Source organism: Pholcus phalangioides, unplaced genomic scaffold, assembly GCF_987345545.1.
Source record: "Pholcus phalangioides strain wild (caught in Gottingen) unplaced genomic scaffold, Ppha-v1.0 ptg000027l_1, whole genome shotgun sequence".
In the NCBI taxonomy this organism is placed as follows: Eukaryota; Metazoa; Arthropoda; class Arachnida; order Araneae; family Pholcidae; genus Pholcus; species Pholcus phalangioides.
The window spans coordinates 14,067,314-14,081,626 of record NW_028301617.1 but is presented as its reverse complement, the minus strand read 5'-3'; the positions used below and the strand labels follow the sequence as shown (position 1 = coordinate 14,081,626).

General features: G+C 34.1%; 1 protein-coding gene across 2 annotated transcripts in view; it reads right to left on the bottom strand.

The window, feature by feature from the left end:
- Positions 1-987: 987 nt before the first annotated feature.
- LOC149068509 (uncharacterized) overlaps positions 988-14,313 on the bottom strand; it is a 47,358-nt gene continuing 34,032 nt past the window's right edge. For both annotated transcript variants that reach the window (XM_089251860.1, XM_089251861.1), the window contains one exon: positions 988-3,348. In XM_089251860.1, the coding sequence (XP_089107986.1) occupies positions 1,503-2,576 (1,074 nt within the window). In that variant the 5' untranslated portion in view covers positions 2,577-3,348 and the 3' untranslated portion in view covers positions 988-1,502. The remainder of the gene's footprint in view (positions 3,349-14,313) is intronic.

Here is a 14,313-nt window from a genome sequence, read left to right as displayed (position 1 = left end):
ATTTTTGTATGCCGACAATCCTAAAATTAAGGATCGGGGTAGGGGATATATAGAAATATTTTATTTTCACTAAAAACCTGAAAAAAAGTTTTTTTTGCTATATAATTTTGTGTTTAATAATTTCGTGAAACGTGGTTTATTACCCGTAGTAAAAATCTGTTCCTTGAAATTCCTCATTTCTCCCACAAATTGAATTTTCCATATGTATTTGCCACACATTTTTAGCGCGCGGGGAATTCTGTTTGTTAGGTTGCTATGCCAGATTTACGGACGCGATTGCTTTTTCCCTGTTTGGCGGTCATTTCCGAAGCGACGATTTCGTGCAGCAACTCTGTTGGACTTTGGCGAGGACCAGAATGCCTGATGGTTCCGCTCGTATATGAAGGCGTCTTAGCAGAATGCCTCCGCGCGAAGCTTTGACATCACTGAAGTCGTCCATTTCACCTGCAGCCGTTGGATATAGCAAGCCGACCCATTCGAAACCGTTACCTTTTTTGCAGTATATCCAATGGCTATAAGTGAAATGGACGCCTTCACTGACGTTACGAGCTTCACACGGATGTTGTATTGTTCGTCAGGTTCCTCTGTGGGTAGTTCTCTCACTATCGTTGCCGAAAGACTACCTCGTACATGTGAGGAATCGGTCAAAGCCGACCAGAGATCCAAGGTCTCCAAGAAGGGATAGTTAGTTTTCGAACAGGCTTGAGAACGACCGCAGTTGGCAGGGAAGAATGTTTTTATATTATTTTTTTACTTTGCACAGCCTTTTAAGTCCTGCCGTATACATTTAAATTAAATATATTTTTATACAAAAGTTCGTCACTCCTCCTTTCATCCACGCACCTATACAATGAAAGTCACAGAAAACTACTAAACCTCATCGATAGGCTAAAAACCTATGCAAACTTATCACAGAATAAAAAAGAAACAAAACATTCTCTTCTATTTTAAAAGAGTTTTTATTAAAATATTTTTTTATAACACAATCTCTATCACTTGAAAGAAATGCAGGTTCTTCCACTGAGGTATCGTGGTGAGACATACTACATTACGCTAAGCCATTTGCTCGATATGCTAGCAATTTCATCTGAACTCCAATCAGAATGAATCAACTTGTGCTTCAAATCAAAACTGGTTGGAACTTTACGTAAAACAACTGCATTTGTGTGGCTTCTCCCCAGAGTAGAATCTTTTGTATCAGTTAAAACTGTCGATGGTCCGTAAATACAGATATCATGCTCGTGTGGCTTATCTCTAGTATGAACTTTTTTGTGTTGGTTAAAATTGTTACTTCGACAAAAGTTTTACTACAGATTGGCCTCTTTTGCGAATGTTTAAATAATTACTTCAAAAAAGTTTTTTTGCCACAGATTTCACTTCTGTGACTTCTCCCCAGTGTGGACTCTTTTGGGGATATTTAAATTGCCACTTTGAGGAAAAAGTTTTACCACAGACTTCCTACTCGTGTGGCTTCTCTTTAGTGTGGACTCTTTTGTGAATGTTTAAATCGTTCCTTCGAGAAAATTTTTTACCACAGATTTCTCTTTAGTGTGGACTCTTTTGTGAATATTTAACTCACAAGTTCGAGAAAATTTTTTACCACAAATTTCACACTCATGTGGCTTCTCTCCAGTGTGAACTCTTTTGTGAACGTTTAACGTGTTGCTTCGAGAAAAATTTTTACCACAAATTTCACACTCATGTGGCTTTTCTCCAGTGTGGACTCTTTTATGAGTGTTTAAATTGCAATTTTGACAAAATTTTTTACCACAGATTTTGCACTCATGTGGTTTCTCTCCAGTGTGGACTCTTTTGTGAATGTTTAAATTGCCAATTACAGAAAATGTTTTACGACAGATTTTGCACTGGTAGGGCTTTTCTCCGGTGTGAACTCTCTTGTGAATGTTGAAATCGTGACTCTGATAAAAACTTTTACTGCAGATTTCACACTTATGTGGCTTCTCTCCAGTGTGAACTCTTTTGTGGATGTTTAAATTGCCACTTCGAGAAAATGTTTTACCACAGATTTTGCACTCGTAGGGCTTCTCTCCAGTGTGGACTCTTTTGTGAATGTTTAAATTGTGACTTTGATAAAAAATTTTACCACAAATTTCGCATTCGTGTGGCTTCTCTCCAGTATGGATTCTTTTGTGAATGTTTAAATTGTTCATTCGAGAAAATGTTTTGCCACAGATTTCGCACTCATGTGGCTTCTCTCCAGTGTGGACTCTTATGTGAATGTTGAAATCATGACTCTGATAAAAACTTTTACCGCAGATTTCGCACTTATGTGACTTCTCCCCAGTGTGGACTTTTTTGTGGATGTTTAAATTGCCACTTCGAGAAAATGTTTTACCACAGATTTCGCACTTATGTGACTTCTCCCCAGTGTGGACTTTTTTGTGGATGTTTAAATTGCCACTTCGAGAAAATGTTTTACCACAGATTTTGCACTCATGTGGCTTCTCTCCAGTGTGGACTCTTTTGTGGATGTTTAAATTGCTACCTCGAGAAAATGTTTTACCACAGATTTCACACTTGTGCGGCCTCCCTCCTGCATGGACTCTTTTGTGCATATTAACACTCTTGTGGCTGCTCTCCACAATGGACTCTTGTTTTCTGATTTGAAACTGCCTACCTACTCAATAAATATTTCAAAACAGATTTCACACTCAAGCAATTTCTCCCAAGGATGTGGAATCTTGTAAAAATATATTTTAGCACAACTCTATCACAATTAACATACTCAGAAGAGTATTCTCATGTGTGGTATGTTTTGTGTGTATCTAAATGTCTGATAAAACATTTTAATAACTTTTCATTCATGTTGCTCCACACTCACCGTGAATTTGTGTGTGCCAGTGTATAGAGTAGCAATTGAACGAAACATTCTCTCAGAGATATGGTTTCTTTTCCGTGTGTTTATTTTTTGTATGGATTTTAATTGCTGATTTGTGAAAATTTGCCATCACATATCACACTGATGTGTGCTTTATACGGTATGGAGATTTCAGTCTGTTCCTCAACCCTAGTCTAAATCATTCTCTTTCATCAATGTTCTTTTTTAGCACTGACGCTCATCACAGTTTGAAATTGATCAGAAATCAAATATTTAGTCAAAATGAAACAAAACTGTCATTGCTTTCATGCATATTATTCTCATTATGTGATCTTGCAGACGATTCACCCTTACTCTTAAAGATGTGTTTGAATGGAGAGCCAGCAACCAAATCTGTTAGTTTTTATGATTCTCGTGAAGCTTCATGGTTTTCGAAAATTTCTCTGCATATCTTCATGTAACGATTCGGCTCATTAATCCTGAAAATTATGATGGGAATGTTCAGTTATCTGCAAAAGAAAAAGTATAGTTGTCACAGTCAAAATCTATTATAATCAAAGTTGACAAGGTTTTGGGCAATTCAGTAATACTGCAAATGATATTCACTATATTGATCAGAATACCCACCTCAAAATCTACTCATAAAAATGAAAAAATTGAAGTAAACATAAGTTCTGTAACCGAATAAATATTTATGAAATTAAAAATGATTGGATTTCCGTTTCACTGGTGCAAGGACGAAATTGGTCAAACTGTGCCCAAAACAAATGTCCAAATCATATAAAATTTGTTTTTGTCGTATCAAGAAGATAAAAGTATGTATGATAAAAAAAAGCAATGACATGTCAACAGGATATGCCAATTTAAATCACTTCATCATCCCTTTAAAACAACATCAAATAACTTCGTGTATTCTTGAATATTCTCCTTGATGAGAGTATTCTTCAGTTCCCGAAATCTTTCCTCTTTCCAGAGAGTATTATAAAGAATAGAGATGTAAAATTCTCGAGAATAATCTTTTGGAGAATATTCTCATCCAGAAGAATATTCAAGAATATTCTCTGCTAGGACTACTAGGCCTATTATAAATAACTTCAGAATATTATAAGTTCTTGATGAGAATATTCTCCAGTTATTTATAATATAGTTACATATAATATCCTTGAGAATATTCTCTGGAATGACTAATTTCATAAATCACTGGGGAAAATATTCTTATAGGAAATAATAAGAATTATTCTGAAGTTATTAATAATAGTCCTTCCAGAGAATATTGTTGAATATTCTCCTTGATGAGAATATTCTTCAGTTCCCGAAATCTTTCCAGAGAGTATTATCAAAAATATATGTAATAACATGTATTATAATAAATAATCTTGATAAATAACTTGAAAATAATAATAATTATTATTTTTGTATAATTATTATTTTTGTATAATTATTATTTTTGTATAATTATTATTTTTTGTATAATTATTATTTTTGTATAATTATTATTATTTTTGTATAATAATTATTATTTTTGATAAGAATATTCTCTAGTAATTTATAATAGTAGTCCTTTGAGAGAATATTCTCTGTCAAGAAGATGGGTATATTGAAGTTTGTAAACCACAATATTGAAGTTTGAAAGCCAGAAAATTAAACCAACAGGACTGAATCACACAACTTTTAAAGAAATGTGAGTGATACAGAATTTAAAAGTGTCTGTGCATTGAAAAAACAACAGTATCTTCTTAGAATGAAGGTGATTATATAAGAATAGCTTCCTTTATCAATCAACTTTGATTTAATTTCTTTGTTGTGAACTTGAAGGTTTCAATCTAAAGGTTTCTAAAATCTTCACAACGAAACTTTTAAAACCTCTCATCATGACTTGGAGAATATGCTGAGAATATTCTTGACCTAGAAGTTGCCCTTCGGGGTGATTACACCAAAAATTGTTTTGTTGTAGACAGGGTTGGGGTTTTTACATGACAAGCATAAAAAACTGGTTTAAACTGTCAAAAACTGGTTAAACTTTTTACTGGTTGGACACCAGTATCGATTGGTGAGGGACAATGCAAGGTTATGGTGTCGCACGGAATTTTTCTCTAATAGGGTTGTTAATAAATGGAATAGCTTACCCCCGGAGGTAGTAAATTGTAACACAATTGACACATTTAAAAAGAAATACGATAAACATGTTAGGGTAAATCGAGAAACTATCCATCCTTAGAATAAGACAACCATAAGTATTCTTTATGGGCATTGTATAATATTTTATCATGTGTATATATTGTTTATAATTGCTGTTAATTGCATTTTTAATTGGGTTGCTGTATTTTTGAAATATATGACATCCATATTTTTATGGGCATCTTTTTCTCAGCCACCTCGTTGGGCATTTTGCCTGTTGTGGCGTTGTATTTGTATTTGTATAAACTGTCAAAAACCATCAAAAATCTAAATGAATGCCTTTTGATGTTTTGAACGCAATAGGTGTACAGCATGATGGAAAACTTACTTTTTGGCATACTACAATGTTTTATTTTTAAACATTAATTTATTACAATAATTAAAACAAAATATTAATTATAATTTGCAATTTAAAATTTTTCAACATAAGAGTCTAGAACATATAAAATATAATTTTATGGTTTACTAAACCATTTAACTAAACCGTTTAGTTATATAAGCTACTCATTACCTGTGTTGAATTTGCTAAGTGGAATAGAGCTGCTTATTCAAAACATGTATAATAGGGCATCAGGGTTAGGTTTTTGACCCCATAAACTAACTCTGTATTAAAACTATCAAAATTTTACTGTCAATGATGTCAAATAGTTTTTGTTAACTTGATAGATATGTTAAATAACAAAACACTTACTTTTATTTAGATTAAAGGGTTTTATATTCAGAATTATAATTACTGAGGAAAAATATATATTTTGATATTTTAAATTTTCTGATCTGCCCAAAATTTTATTCCATATAAAAATTATCTCGCAGCATCTGTTAATGCACTAATTAAACTCATTTATTTTCACCTAAAAATTTCTTAGATCAGGGTGTATAAATTCACAGAGCTTTAAAGAGTATTTTCAACCAAAGCAGAGCTGACAAAACTTGATACCCAAAGCATTTGTTTTGCACGTTTGAAAACAGCTTCAATTGGAAAACCACTGCATTATAAATGCTAGTAAATGTACCATATCATAGTGCAAAAGTAAGAATAAACCAAGTTTGACATATGCAAGCCAGCATTGCCAAATTAAATGACATTTTAGTCCTAAAATTTAGTATTTCGATCGCTAGATATATTTCAATGTTATGCGCAATAAGAGTATCATTTTAAGTATATCAGTGGTTATCTAAATAATTTAATAATAACAGAAATCAACATTACATACACGATGTAATAAACTTTTTTTAAACACTTATCTGTAGTAAAAAGAGTACAGCAGACGGTTTATATCAATGCAAACATATATAAGCAGTTGAAGAAATTTTGGAAAGTCAGGAATCATCTTGAATCAAAGAATGTCAAATCGTTCCATAGTTTCACCTTCATTGTTCATGTTATGCTTTATTCAAATTTTAAAGAAAAAAAGCATATATATTGTCCAAAATAATTCTGTCGAGAGTAGAAAATTATTTTAGAATATATTAAATATTTATTCTTTGTATACTATAGTCACTTTAAACATTACATGCAATTAACGTGTGCATTTCCAATGGGAATTTTTATACTTAAAAGCAATATTTGAGGTTTTTGACAAAGGTTTTTGAGACAGAGGGTTTTTGACATGACCGTCAAAAACCTGCCAACCCTGGTTGTAAATGTTTCAGGCTATGAAAACTGATTTATATTTCACAATATAAACAAAATTAGTATAAAAATTTAAATTATTTAAAAGAAAAATGAATATTCTCGATTATTCTCCAATTTTTACATCCAGGAGAATATTCTTGTTCTCCGAGAATATTCTCACCTCACATCTCTAGGAATAAAAGTTTTTTGTGTAAAGCCTGAATTCTCTGTTCTAATTGTTGAATCAAAATATTAGATGCTGTACCAGCATAAATATCATTGGGCTTTTGACTTTCCTTTTTGTATTTAAATTTTTAGTGGTTGCTCAGTTTTTTTTTAAAAAACTCATTAAATCTGTGAAAAAATAAAAATTTGTTAACTACTTCACCAAACACCAACTCTGGCTATATGGCTATATTGCAATTTACTGCCATTAATGAGATGGATTGGAAATGAAGGCACTGTCTACTGGTGGTCACCTCAAGTTCGTTAGGGAAAATATCTTATCTATAGCCTCCCTCTGGCTCGAACCCAGGACCGTAACAGCAACCTTCACGGTGGTAGACGAGCATCTCACCACCACACTACTCGGACGCACTATTAAGGAACATCATGCAAGACCGAAACACATCCACCAATTGTGCAAGAAACAATCTTGTCAATAGAATTTGTTTTATTTAGTTGATGCTGAATGGCCCTTTCATTGTACATCCAGTGAACTGAGATACCTACACCATATGTGTGATACTGAGTTGCCACCTCTCTTTTACTTTATAATGGGAGGAGGCCCCATGAATAAAAGCACTTTTCTCTACAAGAAAAATTTTAATCCATGAAATTAATTTGGGCTCAACAAACTTTTGTTTCATAAACACAGATTTTTGGTGTTCATATTTATAGTTTATTCATGATTCAGTTTTTATGTTAATGATGTTTTTAATGTGAATAATTCTGTCAAAGTTCACATGTATGTTGATGATACGACTCTTCTCTCTTTTCTGACATTATGATATTGATATTCTCAGCAGAAATGTTTAACTTATTCTCCCATCGCATGGTTCTAAAATCATAATTTGAATTTAATCAATCTAAAACCCAGAATGTTGTTTTATGCTAGACCACATACATAAATTTTGAAGACATTGTCACTGTCTCAATCACTAACTCTATTAAATATCTTGGAATCACCTTGCAACATAAGTTTGACTCAAAGCTTATGTATATGAATTGTCTATCTCAGAAAAATATCTGGACTTTTTTATCGTAACAAAAAATTATATGAATGTTTTTTCAATGCTTTATCATTCACATGTTCAATATCTCATTAATTATTGTTTATCTGTGTGGGGTAATCCTAATTACAGACGATCGTTTTTGCAGAATCCAGCGCCAATTCATGAAACTCTATTCAGAAACAGGATCACGATCACGTGGATAGCCTTTGTGCCTCGAAAAGATATGTATAATGTTTCAGCGAATTAAAATGAACAGATAGCATGACATCATCATATGCAACAACTCTCAACATAACTACGCCACAAGGAATCATAACATACTCATCCCACTCCAAATCAAAACCGAATATATGAGATGCGATCTAAATTTTGTTGGTCCGGTGATGTGGAACAACCTCCCCCAGCAGTCTCAGAAATCTTAATGGCCTTTCAATTTTCAGGAAACATTTAAAAACATGGTTACTCAATTGAAACGCTTTTACAAATTACTTTAGATATCGCAAAACATGCTCAATATCTATTTTGGATCTTCTAATAATTTTTTTGTTTTTTTTCTTTCCTTGTTTGGAATAAAGTGATGTATAATGCAGCTAGTATAATAAACAGAAAAAAAAAAATCTAGCCTTTCTCTATTTTGGCTAAATTTATTTGTAACATTTAAGACCTCTTAATCCTAGAGTTCATTGTTGCCAAACATGATAGTGGGAACCAGTCAGGGCATATAATTGCCCTTTTTTGAGCTGCCAACTCAGTGACACTCGCATAACAATAATCATGATCAAGTTTCTTTTTTTGTTCATTAGCATTGGTTTATGTAAATTGCCCAATCGCCTCCATGAATATGACTTTTTTTGTCTTTGCCTAATTAATTAATGATTTTGTCATTATTGTATGCAGGGCTCCACTCAAAAAATGAGAAAAAGTAGGAAAACGCAGGAATAAAAAATAGGATGGGGAAGGGTAACCCCCTTAGACAACATAATCATAGCATAATGGGAAAAAATCCCTAAAAATTTTTTTTTCATAGCACTATTTCAGTTTCCTATAAGATTGACTCAAGCCAAAGCAATGATAAATGACTTGGTTACAAAACCAATTTTTGGCCAAAACAGTGTACTTGCAACCACAGATAATTCTTTGCTGTCTCTCCTCATATATAGGCCTATTACATTCTTTTTTTGGAGTCTTCCAAAGTGCAGAGCTTGTCAAGTCTCTTCGACAATGCACAGCAAATTCTGAAGACGTATGCTTTTTTAAGAATTACGCTCCTTCGAGACCACTTTCACAAGCACAGTGCAAAATGTGTAGATTGCAAGATCCGATGTAAATAAGGCAAGGTGAACCTGTTTTACTGCGTTGTCCATCATTTTTTAAAGGGATTTGTTCACATTTTACTGTTCAATGCCAGTATAATAATTTTTGACAAATGAAGCACTTTCATTTCTAGCTCTTTGCTGAGCATTGTAAATATTATTTATGCCTCTTCATGCCTTAAAAATACAGGAGACAACTGAATGCTATAGGGTAGCACCAGAATCACCAAACCTAGAATAGGCCTATGTATCCAACTGCTTTGAAATGCAAACTGTTGTTTCACTTATTTGCACCATAATTTTGATTGGTGAATGTTAGTTACTGTCCAAGACCACGAAGTAATAAATACAAAATTATTTTTCACATCCAGACAGAAATTTTTAATGACTACTATACTTGTTGAACCCTCAAACTAAGCAAATGAAAAATTAATCAACCAACTGTGGTCCACATACACCCCCCCCCCAAATAACCTTAAAAATGATAAAATTTCTGCTCTGGCAGAATCATTAATTGCATTCTTCAACATTTGTAATATTTGGCAATATATCAATGATTTTCTGCTCAATTAAAATCAATTACACAAATTTTGTTGGTAGGATTTGGTAAAAAAATAGGAAAAGCAGGACAAAAACTAGAAAGTAGGACAAAAGTAGGACATTTTACCAAACAGTAGGAAAAGTAGGACGAGTGGGAGCCCTGTGTATGTATAAAATGAATGCTGGGTATTAATCCCTGTTTTTTTTTGTTTTGTATTCATCTGTGTTGCGCTTCAGATTGAGAGATAAAGTAGGTGATATGGAATTATGCATTCTTAATGATTAGCAAGATTTGTTTTAATGAATAAGCACTCTCAGTTAATCTTAATAATGAAAAATCTGATTTAAATTTAAAAAAAATCTGATTTAAATAAAAAATCCATTTTTTTTGTTGAAAGGACAGTGCATGTCTTTCCTTAAAACGCTCTAGCCATCCATTGCTGGAATGAAAATTTTCAACTAGGATTGAGGCAGGATTCAATATCTTTATAAAGTTAGAATCTCGAAATCTCTTACGATTTGCAACTCCATCGTGTGCTGCCGAAAGAATCAATTCCCTCCTTAGATATCATTATATTGTTCAAACTTGTACAGGGTATTCCCTTCTTCTTAGCGAATACAACTTTTGTCATTCTCGATTTTTCATATTCAACCACTAACGCTGCTTTGTCTTTAATAGAGAACGAACTTTTTTTTAAATTTGGAGAACATTCTGAGACAATAGGATGAGAGCAGACACAGAAAACTATGTTGTGTATGTCAGGTGAACACAAGAAAAAAAACATGATTTTTTTTCTCTAGTGAACATCAGGGTTACAGATGTTCAACAATCGTCCAGCCAAGATTTGTTTTAAACGTCAAAAAGCGGACAAAAATATTGAATTTTTTTCTCTAAACAAAGCAACACCAACAAAAAAAAAAAAAAAAACAGAAAATTTCTGTCATGGACACCCCTATTTCAGCAAAAGTTACCCAAAAACCACAACTCTCCAAAAAAAAAAAAAAAAAATAGAAATAGCCCAACGTTGACAGAAGGATTCTGTTAACAAGCCCGTAGTAAAAGGCATGGATGTGGCTCTGCTCGAGAAATGCTAGGAATAATATATCTTTGACACAGCAAGAGTGAATGCGAACTTATCGTATATATTGTTCAAAGAGTTTGAATGGTAATTTTCAAAAGGGTGCTTTCCAGGGTTGGGTTTTTACCAGGACATGGTAAAAACTACGCATTTACCAGTAAATACCATGGTAAAAACCCTGTACATATGATTAGTATTGATAATCAATATGCACAGTAAGTTTTTTCTTAACTTATGATTAATGATTGTTTAAATAATAATTATCATAAAAAAATTCAAATAAACTTAAGCCTTAATTAAAAAAGGAAAATAAGAATCCTAGAAACAGAAACTGTTGTAACACGACCAATAAAAATGCAAGGCCACAATAGGCAAAATGCCCAACAACTTGGCTGAGAAAATGATGCCCATAACAAATATGGATATCATATATTTCTAAAATACAGCAACCCCCTATTAAAAATGAAGTTATAAAAACTAAAAACTATATAGATAGTAAGCTTTTTTTTTTCCTTTTGCTACCTCTTTGTATGTATAAAATCTAATGGCATATTTTGTACACAATTTATAACTTTGAATATACTTCAATGAAAAGCCTATATAACGATAACCAAAAGGACCGACATATTGTTATAAGGGAGTTATCATTATAAATAGAGTATATTAACGCTATGAATCAGGACCAGAGAGTAGTATTGATATAGAGGAGATCGTTATATAAGATTATTGTTCAGTGAGAAATTATTACAACTGTAGGAAGCTATTGAGCAGCCACTGAAAAGGAAGAAATTTAATGTGACTTTGTGCTCGAGGGAACGAGTGATTTTTGGGGAACGCTAATCGAACAGAGAGACAGAGAATGAATTGAAGAATGACATAGCAAGGTAGTTGTATTGAGATTATGCATGTCACTGTATTAAGTTTGAAAATAAAACTTGCTTTTTTGTGATCATTACGGAGAAAGCCTGGAATACATTGATAAAATCATAAATTCCTCTATGATATTTTTTCTTCGTCAACGGAATATTGCTATATCTAGGTTTCACTGTATATTACTTTTAGTATAGAGATAGAGCAGCTATTGTCTACTATTTCTATACTATAAAAACTATTATTGATTAATACGAGTCAAGTATACGCTTGATTTTTTACAAACCAATTTCAATTATGATAAATGATGAAATCAATATTTCGGTTCTTTTCTCACTTTTTATTATCACTAAGAGCTCATACAATTATTTTTTAAATGTTCATCAGAGGCGTTATCTAAGGAGAAAAGGATTGGATTGGACTTTTGGTTTAATGGCGCAAGGGCCAACAAGGCCAAAATGCGCCAAAACAAATGATTAATTAAAAATAAGATGAAACTCATTCTTGTCAAGTGCAGAAAATAAAACTATGCATGAAACGTAAAAAATGACATGAATTGTGAAACACTATAATTTGTCATATAAACAAATGGCTTTGATGAATTTAAAAATGTGAGATGCATCGCTATTGTCAGATAAAATGTCACAAAGTGAATGATGATTCTGACCAAAAGTGGTCGTAAAATGATGACGATGGTGCAAACAAGTAAAAGCATGAGCAATGGTTAATGGACTTTGACAATGTGGGCACTCTGGTTGACTCTCTCGTAGTAAAAGATATGATTGTGTGATGTGACTGTGTCGTATGCGCAACCGAGCAAGCAGAACTTCCTCCTTTCGGTTAGTTCTGCAGCTCGAACGCCAATGGCCAAGTGTGGGCTTGATAGCATGTAATTTGTTATTAATTTGATTGTCCCAATGATACTGCCAGCAGCGATACATCACTTCCCGGAGGATTGAGAAGTGGTCACTGGCAGGTACCAAAAGGCTATTATCGATATTGGTTGTTGCTCAAGCTGCGGTGTCTGCTTTTTCGTTGCCCGGTATATCAACATGACCTGGTACCCAGTAAAATTTTACTGTGGTACCATGATGGATGAGGTAATGTAATTCATGAAAAATGGCTTGAATGAAAGGATGGGTGTGAAAACTTAAGGAACACAGTGCTTGCAGTGAGCTGAGAGAGTCACTGTAAATGATGCATCGTCTGTGGCGTTTGCTTCGTATATGACGTAGAGCATGAAGGATAGCGTATAGTTCCGCCGAGTAGATATAGAATGAATCTGATAGTTTAAAAGATGTCTCCTCACAGCAGATGAAGGCACAACCGACATGGCCAGGGCTCTTGGAGCCGTCGGTATATATGGGGAAGTACCTGTTGTACCTACCCCTGTGCCTAAGGAATATCTGTCGATATATGACATCTGCTGTGGTGGCTCTAGGGTATAATGATAATGAAAGAGACACATCTGGCGGAAACTGCTGCCACGGTGCCAGTTGCCGAGCAACAGGTGCCACACGTGATGTCTATTTGTAGTTCTTCTGTGAGTGCCCTCATACGTACGAAGACCATAGGATGGAACACATGAAGGGCGAACAGCAAAAAGTCTATGAAATGAGGGATTGAAAATGACATTATGAAGTGGATGATCTGGCAGAGACTTCATTTTAATATAATATTTCAAAGAGAGCTGTTGGCGTCTTGTTGTAAGAGATGGCTCGTTGCATTCCACATAGAGACTCTCCATGGGAGAAGTTCAGAAAGCTCCTGAGCAAATCCGGAGGGCTAAATGGTGGACTGGGTCGAGCACACTCAGATAACTCCGGGGTGCTAACCCGTATATGATGGAGCCGTAGTCGAGCTTCGATCTTATCAGAGCTTTATACAGGTGAATAAGAGACTTACGGTCTGCTCCCCATGTTGTAGAAGAGATGACCTTCAAGAGGTTCATCGTCTTCATGCAACGAGCTCTCAACTGTGAAATATGAGGTTTAAATGTAAGTGTCTTGTCATATATAATGCCGAGGAATTTTGTGTTCTCTACAATAGGTATTTGACTATTATTTAAAAATAACTGCGGGTCATCATGAAGCTTACGACGCCAGCAAAAATGCACAGCGACGGTTTTGTCGGCGGAGAAAGAGGAAACCGTTGTCATGAGCCCACTTGCTGATTTTGTTAAGAGCAGTTTGTAATTGTCTCTTGGCTGATCTCATATTCACTGATTGATACGATATCAGCAGATCATCCACATATAGTGCACAGTGACAGACAACGGGAGTTGGTTCAACACCCCGTTGAGTCTTATAATAAAAAGTGTTACACTTAAAATGCTACTTGAATTTGGGGAGCTGATAATGTGTTTCCGATCCATACCTGGAAAAGGAGAAAAGGGGGATCCTAAGCAGTCTGTAGTTCAAAGGGCGGGGACTTCAAGTAATCTGTGGTCAAAAACATCATATTAAAACAGGAGAAGGGCGACAATACGCTAATAGCCAGTGGGCGAGAAAGTCATGGATCTGCTTCTGCTATTTATAGACAGATACTTTGACTAGAATTTATAGCATGTATACTTTTTTCTTTTAATCCATCAGTATATGATAACAATATGAGACTATCTTTACCAATAGGGCTTGACAAATCA